The sequence below is a fragment of the Hippocampus zosterae genome, chromosome 17, assembly GCF_025434085.1.
Source record: "Hippocampus zosterae strain Florida chromosome 17, ASM2543408v3, whole genome shotgun sequence".
NCBI classification, from domain to species: domain Eukaryota; kingdom Metazoa; phylum Chordata; class Actinopteri; order Syngnathiformes; family Syngnathidae; genus Hippocampus; species Hippocampus zosterae.
This window is the reverse complement of record NC_067467.1, coordinates 3,711,956-3,739,418: the sequence shown is the minus strand read 5'-3', so window position 1 is coordinate 3,739,418 and position 27,463 is coordinate 3,711,956. Positions and strand designations below refer to the sequence as shown.

The 27,463-nt window shown below is 44.7% G+C and overlaps 3 protein-coding genes across 3 annotated transcripts; 1 reads left to right on the top strand and 2 right to left on the bottom strand.

The window, feature by feature from the left end:
* Window positions 1–1,365: 1,365 nt before the first annotated feature.
* LOC127590362 (uncharacterized) lies at window positions 1,366–16,599 on the bottom strand. Its single transcript, XM_052049883.1, has 17 exons — window positions 16,456–16,599; window positions 16,085–16,382; window positions 11,431–11,495; window positions 10,106–10,399; window positions 8,810–9,154; window positions 8,390–8,716; window positions 7,895–8,279; window positions 6,917–6,939; window positions 5,381–5,719; window positions 4,992–5,288; window positions 4,579–4,890; window positions 4,219–4,506; window positions 3,803–4,129; window positions 3,366–3,686; window positions 2,774–3,061; window positions 2,532–2,680; window positions 1,366–2,397 (listed from the first exon to the last, which is right to left on the bottom strand). The coding sequence occupies exons 1-17, from the start codon at window positions 16,553–16,555 to the stop codon at window positions 2,389–2,391; spliced, it is 4,167 nt and encodes a 1,388-aa protein (XP_051905843.1). The 5' UTR covers window positions 16,556–16,599; the 3' UTR covers window positions 1,366–2,388.
* Window positions 16,600–20,653: 4,054 nt separating this feature from the next.
* On the top strand, window positions 20,654–22,273 carry LOC127590027 (calcium-binding protein 5-like). Its single transcript, XM_052049429.1, has 6 exons — window positions 20,654–20,737; window positions 21,157–21,184; window positions 21,275–21,418; window positions 21,785–21,894; window positions 21,980–22,127; window positions 22,213–22,273. Exons 1-6 carry the CDS (start codon window positions 20,687–20,689, stop codon window positions 22,239–22,241), a joined length of 510 nt encoding a protein of 169 aa, XP_051905389.1. The 5' UTR covers window positions 20,654–20,686; the 3' UTR covers window positions 22,242–22,273.
* A 1,289-nt stretch (window positions 22,274–23,562) lies between these two features.
* On the bottom strand, window positions 23,563–27,447 carry asphd1 (aspartate beta-hydroxylase domain containing 1). Its single transcript, XM_052049420.1, has 6 exons — window positions 27,342–27,447; window positions 26,053–26,515; window positions 25,763–25,966; window positions 25,470–25,677; window positions 24,213–24,326; window positions 23,563–24,089 (listed from the first exon to the last, which is right to left on the bottom strand). Exons 2-6 carry the CDS (start codon window positions 26,497–26,499, stop codon window positions 23,980–23,982), a joined length of 1,083 nt encoding a protein of 360 aa, XP_051905380.1. The 5' UTR covers window positions 26,500–26,515; window positions 27,342–27,447; the 3' UTR covers window positions 23,563–23,979.
* Window positions 27,448–27,463: the final 16 nt, after the last annotated feature.

The window sequence follows — 27,463 nt, the reverse complement described above, 5'->3', positions numbered from 1 at the left end:
CGTCATCCCATTTGGCTTCTCCTTCTCCTCTTCTTCCGCCGCCACTGGATCTTGAGACGACCCCCCACTTTGTCTTCCCTCCCTCCACTCGTGTTCCCCCGGCGCACGAGACACTCACTCGCCACCTTCGACTGGAACTCCGATAGCGATTGTCGTGATCCTCGGTGACTGCGGACCACGGAAACATTGATGGTGCAGGGTTCAATAAAAGGAGCGCGTCATTCCAGACTTGCAGGCTTGGAGAATCATCAGCAAGCAAGCATGCTGGCCCATCCTTAAAAAAATAATAATAATAATAATAATAATAATAATAATAATAACGGTGGGCGGCCCGGTAGCCCAGTGGTTAGCACGTCGGCTTCACAGTGCAGAGGTACCGGGTTCGATTCCAGCTCCGGACCTCCCTGTGTGGAGTTTGCATGTTCTCCCCGGGCCTGCGTGGGTTTTCTCCGGGTGCTCCGGTTTCCTCCCACATTCCAAAAACATGCGTGGCAGGCTGATTGAACACTCTAAATTGTCCCTAGGTGTGAGTGTGGTTGCGAATGGTTGTTCGTTTCTGTGTGCCCTGCGATTGGCTGGCAACCGATTCAGGGTGTCCCCCGCCTACTGCCCGAAGACAGCTGGGATAGGCTCCAGCACCCCCCGCGACCCTAGTGAGGATCAAGCGGCTCGGAAGATGAATGAATGAATGAATGAATGAATAATAACGGTGGGGCGTTCTATTTTAGTGCTGCTGCTTTCCCCCTAACTGGAGCTCGAAAGAGGGCGCATACAACACCAATTCTGCTTTCTATTCATGGCTCCAGATTTTAGAGTTCATTCTATTTGTTTCCAAATTTTGAAATGGGATCAACCCAGTTTACCTGTATACATTGTTAAAATTCATTTGAAGACACATCTTCACCTTTGGGTCACTGTTCGAGTGATTTTGGTGTCTACCGTGTAAGAATTAGTATCATTGCTTTCTGTTTTTATTCACTATTTTCACTTTGTTTTGTTGCTATATGTAGTTATATGTAATTTGCCTTGTTACAGCTGCAGCTGTTGTGAAATGCACTATTATAAATAAAGTTATATGATTGTATTGTATAATGCTTGTCAACAAACACAGTTGTAAAAAGTACACAGTGAATCAGTGAGTTGTTAGCAAACCAATGACTTTGTATTTGAACATCATTCCAGCTTCACTGGAATTGGTGTTTGCGCATTAACAGCTCGACATTTTTGCATGCATCGTCAGACAACCGCGTGAGCCCACTAAAATCCTCGGTGGGTGTCGACGCAGTATGGACGCCTGGGGTCAGCACCCTTTGGAAATTGAGAGCTGTTTCCCAAAGCCTTTTTAGCTCAAAACAGACACTGACAAAGAATGAACTTTTTTAATGCCACCAATTGTAAAGTTTTTTTTTCCAAGCAGTCTGCTCGATGATCAATAAGATAGTTTACAACTTTTTGACCCTGATGCAATACATATTCTTACTCATGACCCCACATCTGCAAAAGAATTCTACAGCATGCATTGAGTTGGCCAATCAAAGTTCAGGTTTTTTCTGAGTATGGGACACTCTAGTGGCCATAGACAAGTGACCCTGTCTCAGGCAGCCTGCTGGGCCTGATGCCATGCTTCCCGATTGCCGGCCCCTTGGCAATTCGGTTGGCATCAGTGTGCTGTGTCCGCATCCCAGCAACAGCGTCAGCGATTTGGGCAGGCTCCCTCAGGTCCCCAGCCAATCATACACAGACAGAAGCAAATTATTCCAGAGCTAGCCAATAGTGATCCTGGATGTGCAGAGTGCCATCCCTCCCTGATGGAAATTCCATAAACCCACCATATACACAAAACACAGACAGTGTTTACATAGTGGGAGTGTGCACATACTTGTGTATAAATATGCAGGCGTTGGGGGGAAAAAAGAGACAAAACTCATCTCTTGATTCAAGTGAACGTTTCTCTTTATACTCTGCAGTAGTACCATCAAGGCCAAACATTATTTTCAGTTTTGCGTCTCAGGTGATCGTAAAGCTTTCAAGCCGCCAATGCTCAAGTTCGAGCTTTGGCGTCCTCTAGTGGTCAGTTTGAATCACTGCTGTTGTGTTTCCCGCTAGGTCACTATTCGATGATTATTTATAATTGGAAAAACTAACCATCCAACAAAAGAACAAATTTTGCGTCTTAGTAGTTTATTTTTTATGCCATGACATTTACTTAATGTCCAATCACGTTGCTCTGATGTCATCCTATTTTTTGGATTGCTTCGGTATACGTTGGTATGAAATATCATTTTATACGGACAAGCCACAAAGTTGGTGGCCACCTCACACATTGTTTGACAATCAGCAAATGATCCATGTTAGAAGAATTCAGTCGCACACGTTCTGATGTCAGAGCTATTTAGTCTAAAGGAGGAAAGAAGGAAGGGAAGAAAGTCAGGTTCTTGTTTGTTAGCTACAAGTTACAGTGCATCAGATCATATGCCAAAATCTGCATGAAAATGATTTTGACATGAAATTACAAACCTGTTGTAGCTTACCTTTACCAAGGTGGCCAAGACACCGTACACAATGGAGATGAGAAATAGCGCAAGAAATGTGGCAGACATATACCAGCTTTCCACATTGATATCTTGATTGACAACTGCATCAGCAATGTCATCCAAGACATTGCAATCTGGTAAGATCACTGAAAATAAAATGAAAAATGAGTGATTATGGCACCGATTTATAAACACAAAGTGTTCTTTTGTCAATGTGCAGGACGGTCACACATTCGTACCTGGATTCGTTACATTCAAGGTCAGCGTGAGGGTTGCGTGTGTTACTCTACAGGTGTGGACCACCCCGGGTAACAGGTCAATTTGGGACAGCCGAAGGCGGCTCTGGATGCTGAACTTTCCATCGGGACCTCTGCTGGGTTGACTAGTGTTGAAGTAAGACAGCTCATTGGCGTCATCAAGATACCAGGAGATGTTAATGGATGCGGGACTGAAGCCGAACACCAGGCACACAAGTTCGCCTGAACCACGCAGCAAAACGGCTGAAGGTCGGCTGGGAGTGACTGGGGCTGGAACATCGGAAATGCAGGATGAAATGGCACGGCATTAAAATCCATCAGTTGCAAAATGCTAGTTGCAAAACAACTCTAAAGTTATCAGTCATAACAATGAACATCTTTTTTGTAGATAACCGAACCGAACCTTTTTTTTTCCCCACTTGACTCGAGCAGTATGAAAAATTTGGCTCACAACGCAAAGCATAAAAACGATCACGGCTCATAACTCGACAAACTCCGAGGTGGGAAGCGCTCTTGAGTCAAGGCACCGCCGTACAACAATGGCAAATGTGACAAAGGTTAAATTTGAGCTCACCAAACACATTCTCTATTGTGCTTCGAACGGGTGTTTCCGATGACTCATGTTTGACACAACAAGAATATCTGGCTCCCCGATCCTCGCTTTTTGATACGTCGAGTCTGCTGAGCATTGAAAAAGTGCCGCTACCGCTGCTGTCGATCCATGAAGGGCTGTTGGTGTATGAACTCGTGGGCAGTCTTTGACCGTCTTTCTCCCAGTGCGCTATCTTGTTATCGGGGAAAAACCCAGAAACCAGGCAAGTCAGCGTGAGGTTATTGGAGGTTGACAGCTCAGAGATGGTAGGTGGTACGATGCGCACTGTTGGCGGATGCGAGTCTGGGTGTGGGTGGTGTTGTGGGTGGGGACACAAGCAAAGATCAGATCACATGTTGATGCTTTGATGGCAATTCAAATGAAGACTTGCAATTTGCAAAAATTCAACACCACAACACCTTTGCTTTTGCTGACACGGCCCTCGTATCCCCGATTGGAACATTTGTGTTTTCCCTCGCAAGACACTTGTTTATATGCATCCCAGTCACTCGCTAACACATCCAAGAAGCTCCGAAGGGACTGTGTGCCATTGTCGTGACTGGTTGGCTTCTCCGTATGGGAATCGTGGAAATATTTCTTCCCGTCTACTTTCCAGGAGATGGCGAAATCATCCAGACGCACGCCGATCACAAGACAAGTGACGGTCACTTGATCCCTCTGCTGCGACTCCGTGAGCGGCGGTCCTTGAATATATACCGCAACTTTTTGAGCTGATGGTGGAATTACTGTCAAGATAAATTGAATGGATACGTTGAGATTCAATATGATTTGGTTTTGTGCGTTCTGATAATATTTTAAAAAATAATACATTTACCGGAGCAGACGTTGATGGTTTTGGTGACATTTTTATTCAGCCATCTATCAGACACTTCACAAGTGAATTTTTTGCCGGTTTGCCATTCTTCTTGCTCGATGTCTACTCGACTGGCCACAGCCACACGCCCATCCGCACTCATGCTGATGTCGTTCGTTGATGGCGTTCTTTGTTGAGACCCCGTGTACCATTTGATCCGAGGATTAAAGCCCCATCCGGAGCAAAGGAGTCTCTGAGGCTTTGACTCTTCTTCGCCGGGGGCCAGAAAGAGCTCCATTGATGGCTCCGCTGATGAATACGACATATCGATCAGGTTTAACGCGTCAACATGAAAGCGGCTCTCTTGAATTAGCCTCTCACCGAAAACGTTGTCAATGGGTTTGGAGTGGAAGATGCCGGAGAAGCCCTGGTTCACTTTACAGGTGAAACGCGAGTCGTGCTTCACGAACGACTTTGGCACGCTGAAATACAGACTGATGGAATGTGGGCCAGGCAGTTTAGAGAGTGCGACATAGCGTTTGTCCGAAATATCCACGGCGTCGGCCTGAAGGGTGACGTAGAGGTCGACGGCATCAAGTTGCGTGACGTCACATTCAAATACGGCTGCGTCGTCCTTCTGCCGTTCGCCAAGAGATCTTCTGATCGCCACCGACGGAGCGTTCGCCGCGGGCTCTAGTCGATCATGATCGGACGACAGCAGAGCCTTCAGTCTGGCGGGCGCTTGACTCTCCGAACCGTGTCGATTTCACTCACCACCCCCCCCCCCCTCCTACCTGACACAGCGATGATCTCCTCGACGTCCGAGAAGCAGCGGTGCTCCGCTTTACATTTCACACTCTTCATTTGTTTCCACTCGTCTGCCGATACGGTCAGATTACTGACGACGTGGGATGCGTTGTTGTACTGGCCGGTTTGGTTATAAGTGGCTGTTTTGCCCTCCGCCAGCATCGTGACGACGACATCTAGCGCGGTGCGCACCGTGCAGACCGCTGTCACGTCAGACGTTTCCGTCATGACCGCCTTGAAGCCGGGAAGCTCCACATGGACGGAAGGGGGGTCGTTTGCCGGAGCTGCCAGATGACATCACATGGTCACCGTTACCAACGTGACTGTACTTTATTCACCATGTGTTGAACCGAAGAGAGACGACTTTTATACTTACTTTCACAAATACTGATGGACTTTATCATTTCTTTTTCGTTTTGAATCGACTTGCATGTAAAATCCGAGCCACTCTTCCATTCTCCCGCGGTCGGCTCAAATTCGCTGAGCAGAGTGAAGGTTTGGGCTTCTTCCGCCACACGCTGATATTTCCTGGTGGTGGTCCGTGCGGCAGCTACTTTTCGGTTGTCCCGTAGCCACTCGATGCTCAGTGTGTCCGGAAAGAAGCCGTTTATGATGCACAAAAGTTTGATGGTAGGGGCTCCGAATTCATCCTCCAAAAGCGGATACAATGTCAAGTCTGGAGCAATGTCTGGCAGCACAGTACTCACTGCTGAAACTGAAAAAAAAACCAACAACAGTGTGTTTAATTTTAACGTCACTTCTTTCTCTAGCCGGTGTTGAGCATTTCTACATTTGTGGCAAATTTGTCATACGTACCTTCAGATTGTTGCCTCTAACTCTAAATGTGATGTCTTTGCTTTTAGGCCGCAGGGGAGAGTTTTACTGTCGCAGTGTCTGGTGTCTTAACAGTCAGGTGGAAATTTGGTTGGCATGCGCGAGCGGAGGCATCGGCGCAAGCGGCGGGTGAAAGCATTGAGGAAGAAAAAAAAAGAAAAGATACAGAAAAGCATACAGGAAAAAAAAAGCACGAAACACAGAAGTGAAACATGACGAGGAGTAACGCGTGACTGGCAGCAGGTGTTGAGGAGGCGAGGTGGTGACAAACACATTTTCATACGTTTTTCACGTTTCAAGTCTTTTTAACAGCCTGTTGAATCCAGGTGCTGACATGATGCAAATGTTTTACAAACAGACGTTAAGGAAAAAAAAAAGGCAATGATATTCCCTTTGATTCCCATTTTAATATTTATTTAAACAAACTGTACATAAGTCACGTATATGTTAAAAAAAAAACATTACTTACATGTGAAATATGCTGTGCATTTAGAAGACAATTTTTACAAACAGTACCAGGTTTCTTTTTTTCATTTGACCTGAAAAGAAAATGAAAATAAATCTCCATCATCATCATCATCATCATAATTACAACAATAATCATAATAGTACCACTAATCATAATAATAATACTTGTAGGTATAGATACATACTGTAAAAAAAAAGTCTACACACCCCTTTTTAAATGGTACAATTTTGTGATAAAAAAAAAAATGACACCATGACATATAATTTAAGTTTTTTTTGACCAATTTTCTAATTTAATGTGTCTTATAACATGAATAATTCAAGTGGAAAAAAAAGCTACATCTTTTAGAGATGTTAAAAAAAAACTGGTGCGGTATTGTGGTTGCACAAGTGCGCACACCCTCATAAAAGTGAAGATTTTGCTGTGTTGAAAATTAACCACTCGCATTTAAAGTCGTGTTCAATGCCACTGTTTGGGTGTGTCTACCACTAAAGAAAGTAGTCCAACTATTCTCATTGGCTTTTCCCAATTTTTTTTTCTTTTTGCATTCTAGCAGAAAGTTTTGCGACAACACTGACTGGTATTTGATAATTTCATAATTCCCTTCACCTTGACTAAGATTCCAGTTCCAGCTGATAGGGGTGTGTAGACTTTTTATAGGCACTGCTGTGGCATAATCGCATTGTGTTGGCGGAGTTGAATTTTTTTTTTTTTTCAGTGTTCAACATGGTATTACCTTGAAAACAGTTACTCCAATGCTGAACAGCAGTGTGATGAGGAAGAGGAGGATGAAGGTGAGCGCTGTGCCTCCCATGTTATCTTCCTCTGCATCCACGCCATTGTTCCACTGGTGGTTTGTCTCCACCAGGAAGTCTAGTGGACGCACATTATGACTTCAGTGAAGACTTGAAATTAAAGCACGTGCCCTTTTTTTTTTCAATAATGACTCATCAAACAACGGCCAATCTGTGGTTCCTTGAGAACGTGATTTGTTTTGTTACGTCATCAATGTTCAAACCGTTTGCCCGGGAATTGTTTATCGAAAGGCTCAAAAGCCCCAAGTGCCCTCAAAAATTTTGATTTTGAATTTTTTTCAGATTTTGACATAAAGATGAAGACTGGAGACCCTGAGCTGCTTTTGAAAGACTTCGTTATTTGTGTGGCCAGTAGGACTATACAGTATAAATATTTTTATATACACTCTGTATTTGCGTGCGTCATGTTTGACCTTAAAATATCAACTCGATTGTTTTGTTTGGGCGGCAAGACCCAGAAGAGGACGAAGACGTGCACAAATACATTTTCGCACAAATATAGTTAACCTACTGTCTGTTCCTCCAAGAAAGTATATTGAAATGTGTGTGTGTGTGTGACTCACATCCAACAATGAATATTTGCTCAGAATAAAGACAACAGCTTGCGACATACAACAGTTGCCACGTGCGCTCGTTTGTTTTTGTTTTGTTTTTGTTTTTTTTATTTGGATTTTCAATCTGCATTTGAAGGCGACACAAAATATGGATGAACAAGCGGCAAACAGTCAAGAGGCAAAACAGGAGACGACAGAGTGACACAGAAGACGTCTACTGAGTCTTGCACAATTCAGGGTCCGTGATCCTGAAGTTGGCCGCATTGCTTCCGCCGGACGTGTGCGTAATGGCCCTGACAATGACATTGGAGGTGCTGCTCAGAGATTTGTGGTAAAGCATACAGCTGTAGACCAGGTTTAGTTTTTCCCACTCCTCAAGGCTGATCGTTAACTGGCCATAGACCGAATAGGAGCCTTGGTTTTCTAAGGGGTTGGTGGTCCTGTGAATGTAGGTGGGGCCAACGGGCTCGTCGTTAACAAGCCACCTCAACAGAACGTCGCGAGGGAAGAAGTCTTTTGCAAAGCAAGTCAGGGTAACCGTTTTTGTTTGAATATCTTCCAGTGGAGCCATCATAAAAAGTGTAGGACGCCGGGGTGGTTGACCTGCAAGAAGGGCAAAACAACATGTGCAAACTCAAGGCACAATAAAGGGCGCCAACACACACACACACACACACGCACACATTTTTGATCATGAGTGGAAGATTGCTTACCCGCATATCTTTGGTAGGATACCTTCATCGCGCTCCCCGTATCTGTACGCAGCACAACGCAGTTGCGCCTTTCAGTATTTATCCATTCGTCGTACGTCAGTTCAAGCAAAGAGCGAAATACGCCCGTTTGGCCGGATTGGAGGGATATCAAGGTATCCGCCATTTTCTTGCCGTCCTGGTTCTCCCATGAAATACTCTTCACGGACGGCTTGTTGATTTTGACTTCACATATGACCGTTCCTTGTCTCTGCAAAAACATCTCGTCCGGAGTGGGGCCCACGATCTTGACGTTTACATCCACGTCAGGGAATGTCACATCTGTCGTAACTGCCATTTTTTTTTGCGACACGTTTTGAAGCCGGGTTACATTGGACGTACTTCATTTCAAAATTTAAAAAAAACAAACAGAAATGTTCTTACCAGATGAATTCGGGTTACAATTCTGGGCAAAATATGCCGACACAAAAATGTCTCCGTGAGCGTCTCTCCCTTTAAACTCGCACGTGATGTTGGCGTCAGGTGACAACTGGTTGGGCTCGAGCGTGAGGAAGCTGGCGGCGCTGTAAAGCGTCGTTCCATCTGGGCCACTTCGGGCCTCAGAATGAGTCTTGATCTCGTCCATTTTGTTGGAGACGTCGTACCCGTTTAGCAGCCATTTGAAGCCATAAACATTGGGGGAAAAATCTTTGGCAAAGCAGGCAAAGGACGCCTCATCTTGCCCATCGGGAGCGGCCAACACTTTGACTGTTGGCAATGAGAAGGCCTCTGAAAAACAAACAAACAAACAAAATATCCACAAAAATATGTTGGCGCGAGACAAGACGACACATTTATGCACAAGTCGACGCAAAAGTGAGCCGAGACAAGACGGCAAACGCTGTATATGCACAAGCAGACATGATGGGGGAGGACAAAATTCTTCTTTGGCTATGATTTAAGAACATTCGACGACTTCATCAGATTCAAAGTTATACTTTTTGCTCATAAATGTTTTTTTTTTTAAGCGCCGACTTTCCATGTGTGCATTTGCATATACAGTTATACACACTGAGGCAAGCGAGCGTAAATCGGAGTTATTTGCGTTCTAATGCGTACGTGGAGGGATGCAAAAAGCACAAAAATAATGTGAGGATTTTTTTTTGGCGAGGGGGGGGCAGATGGGGAGACAGTCAGCAAGGAGCATCCTGCAGCGTCCTTTCCACCTCACTGTTTGTTTTGAATCGACATTGAACGCTATTTAATTGAGTGACAGTTTCTGTTGGCGTCCGGTGTGCTCTCTACCCTTGTGTTTATTTATTCAGAATCAGTGGGTCAGGTGAAATGTGGATTCTCATGACACATTTCATCGCAGACACTCAGTCAAAACCTCATTAACCCTTTCATGCGCAAATAATGACACCCTTGTAATCTGATTACTTGATGACAAGTCCACTGTCGTCACCGCTGTCCCTGAGAGGGTAAAATAACCACTTTTGCTTTATTTAATTTTTTTAATTATATATATTTTTGGGGGGGGAGGTGTCTTCTGATAACATAATTATCTCAGCATTCAAACGATGTCACGGTCATAATTGTAATGAAGTAAATAACAGCGATGAAAAGGGTTCGAATCAACTTTTTATCTTCTCTCATGCATGCTTATATTTCATGAAGACATCCATATGAAAACCCAAATTAGAATCTTGGCTTTCAAAAAATAAAATAAAATTGCATTACCTTCCGTTTTGGTGATCGTCAGTTCAACATTTGCGTTGGAATTCTCGGCAACACATCGGTATTCGGCCTTGTTATCCCAGTCGACTTTCCTCACTTGGATTTGACTGACTCCCGTGTAGAGGTTGTTGTTTTCAACTGAAGGATACTGAATAAAGTCAGTCAAGGCGTTTCCGTCTTTGCTCCAGGTGAAGGTCAGGGGAGAAGGCGTGAAGCCGGTGGCGAGACAGCCGAGACTGAGCGTCGCTCCGGAGCCACATTGCATCAGGGGAAAAAGGGTCGGTTTGATTGGTGTACCTGGAAAAAAGAACAGAAATGGTGCTCCATTTGGGGATTTTTTTTAAATACAGTATATGAAATACAGTTTTTGTTGAGTGCAAGATACCACAACAACAAAAAAAGGTTACTAATTATTCTTTGAATGAATCCCGAAAGTCCATTTATGATATTAAAAGACAATAATGAAAATGAAAACATTTTCACTGTAGTCATATTCGTTTTATTTAGTTTTACAAATGTAAGATGTAGTTTCAGTTCGTTTGCTTTTATTTGTTCGTGTTTTTTAATTTGAGCTATTTTGTTAATTTTCATTCACTAAAATAACCTTGCGGCATGATTATATGTTGTACATCATTGAAATCGAAACCATCGTATTAGTATGTAAGAAAATTGCACTTTTCGTCATTTTTAGAAATATCAAATATCACTTGCGGCTCTTTTTTTAGTATAATTTCATTCGCAACACATCAACATCAAACAATTTTGCATGACTGAACAAAGTTTGGGAAACGTTAATAAACTGACATTTTACACAAGGGACAATAAAAACGAAAAAAATCGGTTGTCGGGTCTCATAAGTTTGAAACTTATTCAAACTTATGAGACTCGACAATCGAAGATATAAACAGACAAAGCACTTTTCATATCGAGTACGCTTTTTAACTTTGACCATTCATGTGTCATTTGTAAAACGGACGTATTTTTCTTGCCTTATTTTCATGGGATTCGGCTAAAAATGAATTGACACCAAAAAAAAAAAAAACAATTGTATGTCAAATCTGCTCAAAATATAAGGAATAGTTGATAAAACATTGTGAGACTTAAACATTTCCGATTATCGGATTATCGCTTACAGTGCTTAAAGAGATAATAAAATGCAGCCCCCCAGCCCCTAAAAAACACCAAATTGGCATTCAGTACTTACCTTTTATTACTCACATTGCTTTTCCCTCTTCAATAGGAAATAATTATTAACAATTAAGCACAAAATCCCTTTTAGTTCACATTTCGTAAGGCGGTTTCCAAACACAAAAACATTCATGACTTACCTCCCGTAACTGTGACTTGGGTTCCTTTGCCCCAGTAGTCAAAGGCACGGTCACATTGAGTGAATACTAGTGCAATGCAATACAAAAACTTTCAAGGCACTTTTTCCAGACATAAAAGATCAATTGTTACTTACCAGATATAACTGTGACTTGGGTTCCATTGCCCCAGTAGTCCAAGTAGCTACACAGCGATACAGAGCAATCTGTTGGCAATGCAAATACCCTAAAAGAAAAAAAAAGGAAAACAGGAAAAGAACTTCCTCAAATAGTCTTGTCCTGTGGTTCTCAATCGTCTTCCTTGAGAAGTTTATTTCCTGACATCTGGAGTGTGTGTCATCCGACGGTTGTTAAAACGGTGGCTGTCCCTTCATACATGCCCGTCTAGACCCGGGACTTGTTTGTCACCATCTTATGGCATCCTGGGGGGGGGGGGGGGGGGGGGGGGGGGGCAAGGAAAATGAAACGGAAGTTGTGATATATAAAAATACTCCCCGAAAACATGACCTTCGAATCCGGGCTTTGGCACTCACGTGTAGAGTCTGCATGCAATCCTTGTGAGGGTAAAGCACATCATAAAATGGATGGACCTGATATTTTGTTGGATCTAATAGAATATTATTGTTTCACGAGTCCATCTCTGTCACGTCCCGGGGTTGCCAGCAGGGGGCGGGCTTTCTGCCCCCCGTTTACACACCTGTCACCCATTGCGGAGTAATTGCTCAGCCTTTATTTGGACGCTCTGGCAGTCTACTCACTGCCGCAGAATTCCACGCCGTGCCAAAATTTCTCTCGCCCAATTCCTACTTGTATTGATTCATTGCCTCTTAGCCTTGTGGCTGTTATTGCGCGTCGTTGTTCCTCTTGCGAGTGAAATTTATATTCATTATCTAATCTGACCCTCCTTTGCTATCTTTTTCCGCAAGCGTTTTCTGTTGTCCTTTTTATGTTATCCCTGGTCCCTATTTTGACCAGCGCTTTTTTGTTATTCTCCCTGTCGGGTTATTTTGTGTTCGTATTAAAGATTCCTTTTGTTATTTGACAAACCTCTTTCTGTGTCTGCTATTTCGGGGATCCACTTCCTTATTCTGTTGTGCACGGAGCGATCATTCTATCACTTCGGGCACAATGTGACAATCTCATTCCATAATCGTCGCCATTTTTATGTGTCAAGAAATGTGTGCCTCTGCGGGCAATCTGCAAATCGTCTGCCATTCCAACCGTCGCCTCATCAGAGGTTTTTGTCATGGTGTGTCACACTGTGCCCATCGATCCCATATGAATATGAATACACGATGACAAACGCCCTGTCAAAAACCTCCCAGCTGCAGCCTGTGCCAAAAGTATTTTTTAAAGGGCAAACCTTTCCGATATATCAAAGCGACAACAAATCCAAATCCTTTCATCAAATAGATCATAATTTTTGTGTATTTTTAAATAATTGTCAATTAACTGATATTTAACAGTGAATAAATTGATGAAATATAATATGCCTTTAATCCGTTCATGCCCCCTGTAACCTGATAACATGATAAGCTGTGCACTGCTGTCCCAGATCGGGTGAATATAATTTATTACATTATTTTTTCTTTTTTGAGAGCATGTTTTTTGTTGGGTTTTTTTTTTTGTGTGTCAATGCCAAATAAATTACTTTTCATTTGGATGTGAAATTCACATGGCTTTACTGTTCCTGTTTCACATTAGCAGGTGGTCTCCCAAGGGTGCAGTAAGCAGATCATTCTTGCGTTACTTCAGACATAGCCGATAATAACACTGAATACCAGTAAATATTTTATGGTATTTAGCCCCCCTGGAAATAATTCACCTCATACAAATCATATTCATGCATGTTCCTGTAATGCACACCGCTGGCATTTAACACTTTGTGTTCGTCAATACTCAAAATAAAATAAAATAAAACACACCCAAGACTGACCAATATTGAGCAGTGGAAAAATATGAGATTGACAAAATTTTCATGTCGGAGGTTTGAGATATGTTCATTATTCAGGAGGACATCAGATCAATTTGTTTTCGTGCTGTTTGATTGCAAATAAATTGATCGAACAGAACGCGCCTTTAAAATTCATGAACAGATCGTGATTGAGCTGCGTCTTGGTGTGCGAGATTATTTTATTCCGGGTCGCTTGAAATTCTTCTTTTTGAATGGAGGACGTGCGACGTGTCGAAGCGGAAGCAGCAAAACCCGTTTTCCAAAAACCAAAGACCTGCAAACTCAGATGAAGTGGAAGTCGGATGCACAAAGTACAATTTTCACAATTTTCACTGGAGATTTTTTTTTTTGGTCGATAAATCAATCAATAAATAAATCAGATTTTGTTTCAATGGCCATGCGTAATTTTTCTTAGAATTTGCAACAACAACAAAAAAAAACGTGCCGGGTAACATTCCACTGTAAAACATATTATTAATAATTCATTATGTTGTATTGTTCTAACCATTATTTTCGCTGTCATTTTTTTAATGTGGGATTGATTGTTACGGTAGTATTGGTTCAAAAGAAAGGATTTTTTTTTGTGTGTGTGTCTTTTGCTACTGATGTCAATCATTGTGCTCCTCGCACAGAAGTACGCAGCTGTGTCCTCAGTCTTCAGACTGTTAATGTTGAGATCAAGTTGGCTGCTGGAGTCCCGTCTGGCGATGGTGAATCTTTCCTGAAGTAAAGGTGAGTAATATTTTGGAATACTAGAAGGGCCGATATAAGAGATGAATTCTAAGTCTTTTCCGGGCAACTTTCTGATCCAGCTCCACGGATAGTCCGAAAAATCTAAACCGGATATTTGGCACGTCAATGTGTGGGATTCTCCGACTCTTTTCACCACGGGTTCGGACTGTTCTATGCTCCAGCCTTCAGCGGCCGTCAAAGCAAAAAGAGCAAGTATCAAGCGCCTTAGCATTCTGTCCGCCATCTTGTTTGGAAGCAGGAATGGCGAAGGTATTCTGATGCGTACTGCTACTTACGTGAGGGAATTGCGGCAGCTTTTATCGTGAGCTGATGGCGAGCGTGTTTTGCATCGAGGGAAATTGGCAGCTTTGAGGACCGGTGGAGTGCTTTTGAATTCACCACGTGACAGAAACATGGTGCTCCATTTTGTGTGTGTGTGTGGGGGGGGGGCAGTTTTAATTTTAACGGTATTAACGGTAGCGGAGGTTTGCAAATGCCGGGTTACTTCAGTTTCGAACATTTCCGGCAGTGACCAAAACCAACCCACTGCATTGCACTCTATAATTTAAGAATATTGCTTTATTTGTAAATTCCAGATCTAATTGTCAACATGTCATTGTTGGAAGAATCATTTCCACAAACATGCCAGTAAATTAACGACCAAATGAGGAATTTGTTGAGTGCAAAATCCCACAGAAGGGTAATTAACGGAAACGGATCTGATGAGATCTAAACGGAGACCTAACCGATCATGATAAACGTGATCCCTCAAATGAATGACCACAGGTTACATTCATTCATTCATCTTCCTAACCGCTTGATCCTCACTAGGGTCGCGGGGGGTGCTGGAGCCTATCCCAGCTGTCTCCGGGCAGTAGGCGGGGGACACCCTGAATCGGTTGCCAGCCAATCGCAGGGCACACAGAAACGAACAACCATTCACACTCACACCTAGGGACAATTTGGAGTGTTCAATCAGCCTGCCATGCATATTTTTGGAATGTGGGAGGAAACCGGAGCACCCGGAGAAAACCCACGCAGACCCGGGGAGAACATGCAAACTCCACACAGGGAGGTCGGAGCTGGACTCGAACCCGGTACCTCTGCACTGTGAAGCTGACGTGCTAACCACTGGACTACCGGGCCGCCCGCAGATTACATCCGTATGGAATTAAAGAATTCAGACTCTAACTGTCACGATTTGGTTTGGGACCAACAGGTGGCACTGTAGGTCTTACCCTGCAGCTGCACCCCTGTTGGTCGTTATGTCGTTATGTAATGGTTTAAACCAGGCAACGTCCAGCTCCGGTCCTGGAGGGCCACTATTCTGCCTGTTTTCTCTCTGGGCTGCAACACACCTGATTCAGATGATCGGCTCATCAGCCAGTTCTGAAGCAGCATTAGAACAATTCTGATTATTTGAATCAGGTGTGTTGCTCCTTGGGAAAGCTGGAAAAAGGGCAGGAGAGCAAGCAGCCCTTGAGGACCGACTTTGGGCACTCCTGGTTTAAAAGGACCTCCGGCACGACCACTCAGTGTCGGGTCGTTGTTGCTGTTTGTTGGCTGCTGTCATGTTTGTTTCAGTCATGTTTAGGTCATTGTTATGTTTTATCTTCAGTCATGGTTTTTGTTTGATACTTTGGCTTTGTTGTGAGGACTTGGTTTGTTTAAGATTTAGTTTTCTGTGTTTTATCAGTACACCCTGCTCCTCCCTCCTGCCTGCTTTTTGGGGTCCACCACCATCTCGCAATCGTGACGCGAACAATGCTTGATTGGCAATTCCATCACTCCGAGCTTTTGCAAGAAGACGACACTTGCAGACCCCCCCCCCCCCCCCCCCCCCCCCCCACTCAGCGGTAAGGGGAAGAAGACTGGAGTGGTAAGTCAAGCCTGAGAGCTCCTCTTTATTTATTTATTTTTTTGCTTGCTGGGTTTTTGTTGACGTCTGCTTTTGGTTCGAGTTGCTGTGCATCTCTGGCGCAGTAATACACAGCCGTGTCTTCAGGCTGCATATTCTGTCCATTCAGGGTTACTGTTCGGTTGAAGGGGTTGAGTTCAATACTGAATTTGCTACTCAGGGAATTCTTGAGGTGATAGATCCCATGCTGTGCTCTCCTCCCGATCCATTCCAGTCCTTTCCCAGCCGCCTGCCTGACCCACGCAGTGTAGTAGTCATCCAAATCATAAGACACCTGACAGGTGATGGTCAAGTCCCCACCGGACTGCAAAGTCAAAGACGGCAACTGGGTCAACTGTTCGCACTTGACACCTGTGGAGGACAGCATGTTATGTGTTGAACGTGAGGAGTCAAAGGTCATCGCGGGTGCCCCGGTGCCACTTACTGGAAACAGTGGCCAGCAGCGCGAGCACAACCACACAGAACATGGTTGCAACTGGAAGTGTCCCGACGGGAGCGTGTCTTCGGCCATGACCTGACTGCATGTTTTTGTAGCACACCGAAGAGAGGGGGTGGGGGCCCGGGGTGACTTCACTTTGCATAGTGGCACTTCATGTGCTATTTAAAATGGCCGCTCTGTATTTGCAAATTGCTTTCTTGCATGGTTGTGTGAAAGATGCTGCGGGCGCCTTTTAAGATGGTTGGAAAGATGGGTGATTGGTAATTGGATTTATCCCACCGGTGCCAAACCCAAGGCCCGGGGGCCAGATCCGGCCCGCCACATCATTCGATGTGGCCCGCAAAAACAAATCAAACATGTTGACTTCAATGATGCTTGCTAAAATTTGGACCAAAATTTCAAATTATCATAGGTAAAATATAAGAGAGCTATTGTTTGCTTGTTTCCAAAACCCTCATGACAGCAGTTGACTTCCTTATATGGCTTCACAGTCATAACGGCCCTCCAAGGGAACCGGTAACCATAATGTGGCCTGCGACAAAAATGAATTTGACACCCCTGATTTTTACCCTGTTTTTCTAATAGGACACCAAAGTTTTGATGAATTTAAAACGCCCTCCAAGTGACTCTAAAACATGCAAATTGCAAATTCTTTCTCAAAATTCCGCCCAAAACGCAGTGTCATTCGTTTTCAGGTTCACAAACCTTTCTCAACTTTGTCCGAGCAAAAAAAAAAAAAAAGCAAAACATGAATGCCGTTAAGTTAAAGCATGAAAAGCTCAACTTGAGTTGGTGTGACTCGCAAGCGTTCTTTTGCCTCAGGTGCACACGGTGCATTTTGAGCCAAAGCTGCTTTTCTGCTTCCTGTTTCAGATGAGCAGGTGGTCTCCCAGTGGGGCCGGGGGGGTCACCAGAGGCCCTTTTCGGGTTAGAAATGCTACTACGGACACGGCCACGTTTTAGGATTTTTATCCGCTGCGAATAATTCATCTTGCATGATGTATATCGGTCAAGATGTTATTTGAGGTTGGCAAGTATAACTTGGAGGTCATCCAGTTGATGATTGAGTCGACACCTTTAATGTCATCAGTAGGTGACAAGAATTTTCTCCTCGTGCTTGCAGTTTGTGACGAGAGCGCCATTCGAGTGTTCACATCATCCCAGGTTTTTGCCATCGTGTGTGACACCGTGGGTACCCGTCCACCCATACGCTAGTTCCACAATGACACGCGCTCTCTCAAAAACCTCCCCGGCTCCAGCATGTGCCAAAAGTATTTTTTTTGGGGGGGGGGGGGTTGGAATTTATTTCAAGAGATAATGGCAGCTTTATCTTGGAGTGTTTTCTTTGTAGCCAGCGCCCTCTGAATTCGTATCAAGTGTCGCAGGTGTGACGCTTTGTGTCAGTCAGAAATTGACAAAACTGGTGGGGAAAATCAAGGGATCGTTTTTGTGAGTCTTTTCTCATGTTATCGATCACGGTGGTTCTGACACAGTAATACAGAGCGGTGTCATCGGCCCTCAGACTGCCGATAGCTAGTGAGACCTGTTCGAGTGAACCGTCTGTTTTGATGACGGATCTACCCTGAATTTCTTCTGTATAATAGTCTGCAATCAACCAGTAGGGAACTCTATGAGCCATCCATTTCAAGCCTTTGCCAGGGGCTTTTCTGATCCAGCCCCATCCGTAGTTGGAAAAACGTAAGCCTGATGTTCTGCACGTCAGCGTGTGGGATTCTCCGACTCTTTTCTCCACCGGTTCGGACTCCTCTATGCTCCAGTCTTGAGCGGCCGCCAAAGCCAAAAGGGCAAGCAGCAAGGATGTTGGCGTTCTGTCCGCCATCTTGGTTCAGAGCAGGAAACGCAAAGGGCTACTGCTCTTGCTTGAGGGCATGGCAGCAGGTCTTTATAGCGCACCGGTGGGAAGTGTGTTTTGCATCGAGGATCGGTGGGATGCTTTTGAAATCGCCAGAAAGTGCCCCGTTAGAGCATATGGATGCTCACGATTAGTTGTTGTTTTTTTTTTTTCTGATTTGGTCACCTCGGCAGAGTTTTTCCATTGAAGCGGATGTACAGTATTTGAAAATCCCGAGTCACTGAGCAAAACCAACGTGACGTATTGCACTGGAATTCATCGATGCTGCAGCCGCAGGCCACACTGAACACTCCAACTGGGCATAAAAGTTGATTGCGAGTCGAATCGCCTGTGACTTGGCCGGATTTAAAATATTGCTTCATGAAACGGGCTCCTTTTTCTTAATAAAATTGCAGAAACATATTTTAGTCACGTAGCTTCTCTTAAGTAAACCATGGGAGAAGAGAACGTGAAATGTTGAAGGTGAGGGGGGTTAAAGATCAGCAGTCTTAGCACGCAGAACACGGTCGCCCGGTTGCTTCTGACGGTGTCCCGACGGGAGCGTCCCCATCTGCGAGGGCCTGACTGCAAGCTTCAGAGCGCGCCGGTGTGGTGTTCACTTTTCGCCGTGGCACCGTATAAGAGAGCGGGTGCAGTGTTTGTCGCCATATGCTTCAAAATGTATTATGTTCAAATGTCATCTATTTGTGGTTGGGTGCATGTTGCTCTCATGGCAAATTTGTTTGTCTTGTTCTTTTTCCACTTCCCGCTACTTTCATTTTATGATAGAATGCCCGACCCCCCACCCAAAAAAAAAAAACCCATTCCATCAAAGTGTACATTTTGCCAATATTTTATTCATCTTGTCAAGTGTTCTTTTGTGAGCACATGAACACAGTCGTGACCGAAAGAACGAGATCCCGGATACAAGCGGCCGAAATGAGTTTTCTCCGCAGGGTGTCCGGGCTCTCCCTTAGAGATAAGGTGAGAAGCTCGGTCATCCGGGAGGGGCTCAGAGTCGAGCCGCTTCTCCTCCACATCGAGAGGAGCCAGATGAGGTGGCTTGGGCATCTGATTCGGATGCCTCCTGAGCGCCTCCCTGGTGAGGTGTTCCGGGCATGTCCCACCGGGAGGAGACCCCGAGGAAGACCCAGGACACGCTGGAGAGACTATGTCACCCAGCTGGCCTGGGAACGTCTCGGGATCCCCCGGAGAGAGCTGGAAGAAGTAGCTAGGGAGAGGGAAGTCTGGACTTCCCTGCTAAAGCTGTTGCCCCCCCCGACCCGGCCCCGTATAAGCGGTAGATGATGGATGGATGGATGGATGGATGGATGAACACAGTGCGTTTCGGGTGCAGGATGTTTTTCTGGTTCCTGTTTCACATGAGCAGGTGGCGTCCCAGAGGTGCCGCCCGAAGATAGGTTTGGAAACTGAGAAAGCTTAGCTTGACTGAAATGACAACTCTGGCATGACAACTGCTTTGCATCTGTTTTATAAGCAAAAAAAAAAAAACATGCTTCATTTACTGTATTTTATCATATTTTACAGATACAGCATCATTTAAAAAGAAATCTTGTGATGAATGTTAACTTTTGTTAGGGGGGGATTTCTTTTGACGATTAGAATTCCATGTACCATGTTTAAAATGTCAACTCTTTGATTCTGTTAAGCTATTCAATGCGTATTTTAAGTACTTTCTGAATCAACTCACTTAACGACTTGCTTTAAGTGGATGGCAAAAAGTTTCTATTTTATAAATCCGTTTACAGTACCGCGTAAACTGTAGACGAATTAATAAATCTAATGTGCTCTGTTGATGATGTCAAAGCGGCTCCCTGTATCGTCTGCATACTGTTTGCGAGTGCAATCAATGCGGTTATGTAAAAAGATCTAAAAGTGATTGCAGGACTTGGCGGTCTAATGCAGAATCTGAATCAAAATCCCGCATGTCAAGACCATCTCCATTTAAGCTGATTTAAAATTTGCGTCATTATTTAGGTTTTTGACAGATTATATGCAGCATCTTGATCGAAACGACTATTTTCACATCACGTTTTTAATTTCAAATAAATGCACCATGATTTACATCCAAGCAAACTTATCGTGTATCCTGTGTGGAATTGTGTTCTTTTGGAAAAAGTCTCCAAAAGTATATATGCAAGTGTGCATCATTAAGCCCTTATTTCTCTTCCAGAGCAAAGCGGCAGAGATAATCCGTCAGAGACTTCATCCCTCTTCTCGGCCGTGCACACATCACTCGTGATGACATTTTACACTCGTGTACGGCTGCCCGCATTCTCCATAAAGACGGCATACATACATACATACATACGTCTAGACTTCTTAAACGCAAGCGGAGACGGCATGAGCCTGAAACAAGCTTGCATCTTCCTCCGAGGGGGCAAAAACCGACAAGTAAGTCACGCCGATTTTAACGCCACTTTTTCCTCCTTAAATTGTTGTTCTTGAGGAAGAAAAATATTTTTAAAAATCACATAAAATATGAATTCATTTGTGAAATTATTTTTATGTTGTGGAATGTTAATGGGAGTATTTACACCCTCGGGTTTGCCTTTATTGAATGTAGATGTAAACAAAACAAACATTTCCCCCCCCCCCCCCGCTCATTCAAGAATTTTTAGAATTTTAAATCAAGACTTCTTCTCTTTTCGTAAAATTAAAAAGTCTATATTTCATGCCGTATTATTTATTTCTAGATTTTGAAGTTGAGCTGTACACGGCGCAACAGTAATCATTACGCATCTGATCACAGATATCAAAATGATGCCCCCCCCCCCCCCCCCCCGTTTGTGTCCATCCTTCTTGTTTTGCAGAGAGATCTCACTCACGATGAGGTAGAAGGTAATTCATGCTTTTAATTCAACCCCTCACCCACGTGGAGATTTTGTATCACCGGGCAACTTTGTACCTCTCTCTCGACATGCTCGCTAGAGTTACGTGTGGCTTTTGTGGAGTTTGACAAAGACAAAGATGGCTTCATTTCCTGCAAAGACTTGGGCAACCTGATGAGGACGATGGGCTACATGCCAACTGAAATGGAGCTGATAGAACTCAGCCAAAACATCAACATGAACCGTAAGAATCCACGTGATGCTGGAAATGACAGCAAAGCTTCAAATACAATTGAAATAAGAAACTTTTTGACCTTTTTGCGCATCCTATTTTTCCGTTTTCTTCATTTGTACTAGAAACCATAGACTTTTCATGAAATATCATACACATGTGCTTCCACTTTTCACATATGTGTCCCACTTGGTGTTCATTCTTCAAAAAAAATGTGTTTTTTTTTTCATTTAAAAATCATTTTATACCTTTTATTTTTGAAAAATGGGGCAAAAGGTCAGAAAGTTCAAAGGGGGCCCAATACTTCTCATACGCCACAGTAATTTATCCAAGAGCTGATAGTTTTTGCCTTGATATATAATGTATGTGTCAACGCAGTGGGAGGACGGGTGGACTTTGAGGACTTTGTGGAACTTATGAGCCCCAAGCTCCTGGCTGAAACCGCAGGCATGATCGGTCTCAAAGAACTAAAAGACGCTTTCCGAGAGGTGAGTTAGTTGAGCCTGTTTTGTGTGGTCCGCCTTTGGCACTTCTTGGCGGAGCCCATTTGAACGCCTGGACGGTTTCTTCCAGTTTGATGTCGACGGCGATGGTTCGATCACGTCGGATGAGCTGAAGCATGCCATGTTGAAATTACTGGGCGAACAAGCCAGCAACAAAGAGGTCGAAGCAATGGTCAGAGAAGTGGACAACAACGGGGATGGTACTGTTGACTTTGAGGGTGAGAAACGAGACCATGCAAACGACATACATTAAAAACATTTTTTTAAATTGTCTGATCAAAATTCTGCCCAATTTATTTGCAGAGTTTGTCCAAATGATGTCAAAGAAGTGAAAACGACAAACACCTGTGGATGCTTTAACCCACTTTACTGTGATGACTGTGAAATGATCTTTTTTTTCAGTTCATTTTTTTTTCTATTTGATTTAATTTTTAAAATGTACAGAATAGACTCGTAAATGCACTCGAATCCTATACAGACTTTGTAAGGTGGAATTTGCAACCCCCCACCCCCCACCCCCTTGCAACAACCGTCTTTAAGATTTGAACTTGACAGGAGTACGAGACAAATCAGACATTGCTGGCCACATCTTGCGCCTGTAATCGAGATACACAAAACCACCGCGCCCGATGAAAAATAGTCAATCAGCGACTGAAGGCGTAATTTACACACTTGCAGACCGACCGAGCCGGAGACAGATGACTTTTTTTTTTAAACATGCATTGGACTCCATCTGTCATGCACTACTGTCAAGCCATATTGTCCGTTTGAACAAATATGACTTCATGTTTTGAAAATTGCAAGCTCCCACTTTGTTATGGCGTCACTCGTTAACCCCAATTTTGTATCTTGTACGATCAAATCAAGGCCGTCGCAGTGAAACATGTGGCCAGCGCGGCAATGATGCGTTCACGTTTGCGGTCATTTGTCTTTTCGAGTGCTCCTCAATTTCATCGGTCTTCTCGCAGCCTAAAGAAATGTGAAATGTCGGGGAAAAAAAAGCCATACGTCCTTAAACATATACAAGCAACATATAACGTATCTCAGCAATAATCTGTCACTCTGTGCTAGATTAGATCTGGCGGTTGTAATCCTCATACTGGGACCCCCCCTCCCCCTCCACATGAACAGATGGCAGATAAAACATAATAACCTCACTAATTCTCAATGACTCTCGATAAAATGTAACCAAAAATATGCGTGCGATAAAAGATTGACTACTTCATAAAATGCATGTTTTTAAAAAAAATTATAATTATTTTTGTCTGGTATCTAAATAAAAGCCCCCAAAATTCTAGCGGTCCCAAAATCATGCCTTTGGTTTTTGGATTACTCTTGAGATCACTTGCTAGGTGATTGTAATTGATAGATAACGTGGATAATTAGCTCCTGTGCTCGAATAAAAATGAGTAACGAGAAAAGCGTCGCAGGCAACGTTGCCTCCGAGGAAGCAACGTCGGTCATTTGAATGCATTTGCAACTTCCTGCGGTACTTTTTCAACCCGAAAACCAATGCAAATTAGCTTTGAATGTAACGTTCGATGACTTATGTTCATCTTACACACACAGAAAATCTCTGTCACAAGTCCCCTCTGTCCATTTGGGATTCAAATATATTGTCGAGTGTTCAACTGTTAACAAACAAAAAGCGGATTTCGTCATTTATTTTATTTTGCCGTAGTGTGGCGGCGTGATCGGCGGGTGTTGATGTTCAAAGTGACGCGTGCACCAACAATAAACATGACAGTCAAGTTTCGCATGCAAACACCCTTGAGAGAACGTTATCTAACGGGATCCTCTTCTCGGATGGTAAAGGAGGTCTTGTTGTATCTCCAAGTGACGCACGTTCTTTATGGCAGACATTTACAGTGCGATCGTATTTTCATGCACGCACCATGAATGCATCGGGGAGTCAAAAGAGCAGAAAATGGTCAACGTAATTTTCAACGGATAACGTACACGGTGATCCATAGACGAGACCCTCGAAACCCAAAGCCCTCCCCGCCCCCCGCTCATCTTGCAAAAGTAGCAGAGTTCAAAGTTCAGGGTGGAATCAAAACGCCCAAGTGCTCAGAAATCAGGACTGAACATGAAGTCCAACGCTTGTCTCTCCGCCGCCGCCACGTTCGGATGCCAGACGTCCACGCTTAGGATGACTCGAGGTCCGGCATCCGGGGGCCCTTGGGGGAAGTAAGAAAATATCTGACAATAAAATGAAAATAAGGAGTTGGAAAACCCAATGTGACTTTTTTTTTTTTTTTTAGGGAGTCCAAATGCGCATTGGGTTTGTGTGATTCACCAACCTTTGTGCGAGACGGTGTGAAGGAATGAGTCATCAATCAGCAGGCAGTGTCCCTCAGACCAACACTGAGGTTCCCCTCCCACCACCAGCTCACACAGGGGGGGAGTTTGCAGACCTGCAAGCGTGATGGGCTCCAAAAATCATTCTGTCTTGATTTTAAAGGCAACAAGACCGCCCACTTCATCCCCGTCTGTGTTTAAGGGAAAAGGATTAGAAGCCAGCTGGGTGGCGGCCGAAAATGGGCTAAGTCGAAATGAACCTAAATAATCATCTGTTTCGCTCAGCGCCGGTTGTGCTATTTCATTCGTTTTTATTTTAATTTCACTTTTTGTAATCGTCTGACAACCACACGCCGCATGGAACATATTGCGGATTTGAAAAAAAAGCAACCAGGAGCTGTCAGTGCTTCTCGACGCAGTGTTTGATTATCGACCCACTTTTCAACCTGGACTTGACAATATAGACCAGGGGTGCGAAACTCATTTTTTGTTGCGGGCCACTTCGGAGTTACGGCTTCAAAATCTCAATGTTATTTATTCATTCATTCATTCATTCATCTTGTGTACCGCTTGATCCTCACGAGGGTCGCGGGGGGTGCTGGAGCCTATCCCAGCTGTCTCCGGGCAGTAGGCGGGGGACACCCTGAATCGGTTGCCAGCCAATCACAGGGCACACAGAGACGAACAACCATCCGCGCTCACACTCCCACCTAGGGACAATTTAGAGTGTTCAATTAGCCTGCCACGCATGTTTTTGGAATGTGGGAGGAAACCGGAGCACCCGGAGAAAACCCACGCAGGCCCGGGGAGAACATGCAAACTCCACACAGGGAGGCCGGAGCTGGAATCGAACCCGGTACCTCTGCACTGTGAAGCCGACGTGCTAACCACTGGACTACCAGGCCGCCATGTTATTTATTACCCATTACAATTTGACATTTTAGTACAGATTTCCGCAAGAATCGTGATGCACATGATTTGCTCCCGCGGGCCACATAAAATGATCTGGGTGGCCGGATCTGGCCCCCGGGCCTTGACTTTGACACCTGTGATATAGCCCAATCATACTTTGACCAAACTCACCATGTTACTGTAGTTTGCATTTTGCAACAAGTGTATTTGAATGGGCGTATTTACTCCTCACAACCCAGCAGTGGTGTCCCTCAGGGTCACAGTCACTCAAAAACGTCATTCCCTAAAACTCTGAAACACCCCGTCATATCAAATCATAGATTTTGCAGAGGACTTCATATACCGACCTAGATGACACCGCAGCCGCGTATTCGTCAGTCCGTATGAGCTCCCCAGTGCAGCACCGGGTCCCAGCAACCAAAATCCAGCCGATCCCAAGGAGTTGCTGCTTATGAATGTGCGGAGCGACAGCAATGTCCGATACGTGCAGGGACAGCGGCGACAGTTGGCTGCCACGTACACCCCCGCGCTGTACAGTGGAAACACTGCCTGGCCCTGAAAGAGACAAAGTGCCGATGGCCAAATCATTGACTCCAATGGTTTGGGTAAGCCCCTTTTCTGTAGTACATGAGAATTGTACCTTTGGTCCCACGGTCCAGCCCAATTTGGAGTCGAGGCCTCTCTGGTAAACATCTTGGAACTCAGCCAGGATGGCAGCGTAGTTGGCTTCCAGGACTTCAATATCATGCCGATGGGCATCGCGTGGGAAAAAAGGAACACTCGGGACATCTGGTAGGAAGAAGAGATGCGGCTTCTGTATCGCTGAGTGGTTATTTAATTTGATCTAAAAGGGGAGGAGAATGAGAAATTCCCGATCACTCTGGAATTGGGAATATATGTGACGTGAAAAGAAACGGAGAGAGCGCGTACCTGCTCGCGGAGGCCTTTGTGAATGCGGCCCATTCCCACCCAGCTGTAGCGTTTGGCGTATTCCTGCAAGGCCGAGTACAGTTTCTTGGCCTGTGCGGATGCCTGCGCTGGGAACAAGGCATGGCTAAGCACGGGTGTGAGGTAACCTTGCGCCGGCTCCTCATCCTCTTCCGTTTCGATGCTTGAAAACGGGTTCCTTGGATCAACCCTGAGAAGCTTGGACCGGGTTTGGTACTTTGCTCCCGCGCAGCTTGCGCCAAGAGACATCGTGGACCTTCCGGAGGCCAACTTTCCCCCTCGTGCGCGAACCCCCGTCGGCAAATCCGAGCCTATCCGATAACAGTGCCACAGGAACAAGAGCGCCAGCGTCCACAGAAGGCCACTCAACGAGTGCACTCCGAGCTCAACGTAAGGAGGCGAGGGCAGCATGTCCAAGGTCCAGCACATCTTTTATGATCGGGCGCTGAAATACCGAAACAGATTAACAGATTATTATAAGTAGAGATAGACCGAGCAATTACACTTGATGACAAGTGTTTATTTTTTCAAATGAATCATCATTGATTTATTCTGCTAAATGAACATATGAGTGTTGAGTCAAAAAAAACGGATCATGTTAAGCGTAAGATGCCGTGTTTACCAACAAGCCTGAACGCGCCATTGGCCGGTCCTGCTTACAGACCAGCCTCATTCACTTATTTTCTTTATTTAATCCCCTTCTGGCTCACACAGTGCTGAAGCCAAGCCTGGCATGGAGCATCTCTTATCCATCCGAGGTCACCGCTTCTCCACAGAGCACTGACGAAGTTGTTCTAGTTGCTTGTGCAGGTTTATGACTCCACGCAAGGTCGAGAATTAAGGTCGCAAGATCTGCAAGATCTCACCCTAGCTGATCATTTAGCGTGCATGTTCTTCATCTGGTCAAAACTTTTGGAAGCTTCTCCGATCTATAAAGCCACCGCGCCTTCTAAATCTGTCAACGTTTCGATCATGTCGGGTGAGGAAAGGACCCCCCCCCCCCCCCCCCCCATACGTTTGACAAAGGGTTGACATGCAAACCAACTGAGATGTCACTCGGAAGCTGTCCCACAAATATTGTCGTTGTCTCAAGTCCAGCTACCGTTTTTGAGCTCTGCATCAACAGCCGCTCCGCCGGCCCATGTTGAACGTCCGCGATCTTTGACGTCGCAAACGACCACCAACATCGCAACGAGGTGCGCTTTTGGCACTTGCGGATCTTACAAATCATATTTTATCCCAGGCCTTGCGCATCGCGTGACTCTTATTACCTTGATAGACCGCTGCGAGATGTGTCACAAGCACTCACGCGCCCGTCTCTGCGCCGTGATTGTTTGATCGTTGCTCCCAGACTGGATTTTTTTTTAACCGCACGCCTCCCCGCTGTTCCAGT

Bases quoted from the DNA above. Each gene is read 5' to 3' on its own strand.
- LOC127590362 (XM_052049883.1), bottom strand. From the start codon at position 16,555: ATGCAGTCAGGTCATGGCCGAAGACACGCTCCCGTCGGGACACTTCCA. The intron at 4,507-4,578 runs GTGAGAGGCTAA...CGTATTCATCAG, and splicing joins ACCCATTGACAACGTTTTCG to CGGAGCCATCAATGGAGCTC. The intron at 3,687-3,802 runs GTGTTGTGGTGT...ACCCACACCCAG, and splicing joins CCGTGTCAGCAAAAGCAAAG to ACTCGCATCCGCCAACAGTG.
- LOC127590027 (XM_052049429.1), top strand. From the start codon at position 20,687: ATGAGCCTGAAACAAGCTTGCATCTTCCTCCGAGGGGGCAAAAACCGA. The intron at 21,185-21,274 runs GTAATTCATGCT...CATGCTCGCTAG, and splicing joins CACTCACGATGAGGTAGAAG to AGTTACGTGTGGCTTTTGTG. The intron at 21,895-21,979 runs GTGAGTTAGTTG...GGTTTCTTCCAG, and splicing joins TAAAAGACGCTTTCCGAGAG to TTTGATGTCGACGGCGATGG.
- asphd1 (XM_052049420.1), bottom strand. From the start codon at position 26,499: ATGTGCTGGACCTTGGACATGCTGCCCTCGCCTCCTTACGTTGAGCTC. The intron at 24,327-25,469 runs GTCGGTATATGA...TCACGCTTGCAG, and splicing joins GCGGCTGCGGTGTCATCTAG to GTCTGCAAACTCCCCCCCTG. The intron at 24,090-24,212 runs GTTGGTGAATCA...ACTTCCCCCAAG, and splicing joins TCACACCGTCTCGCACAAAG to GGCCCCCGGATGCCGGACCT.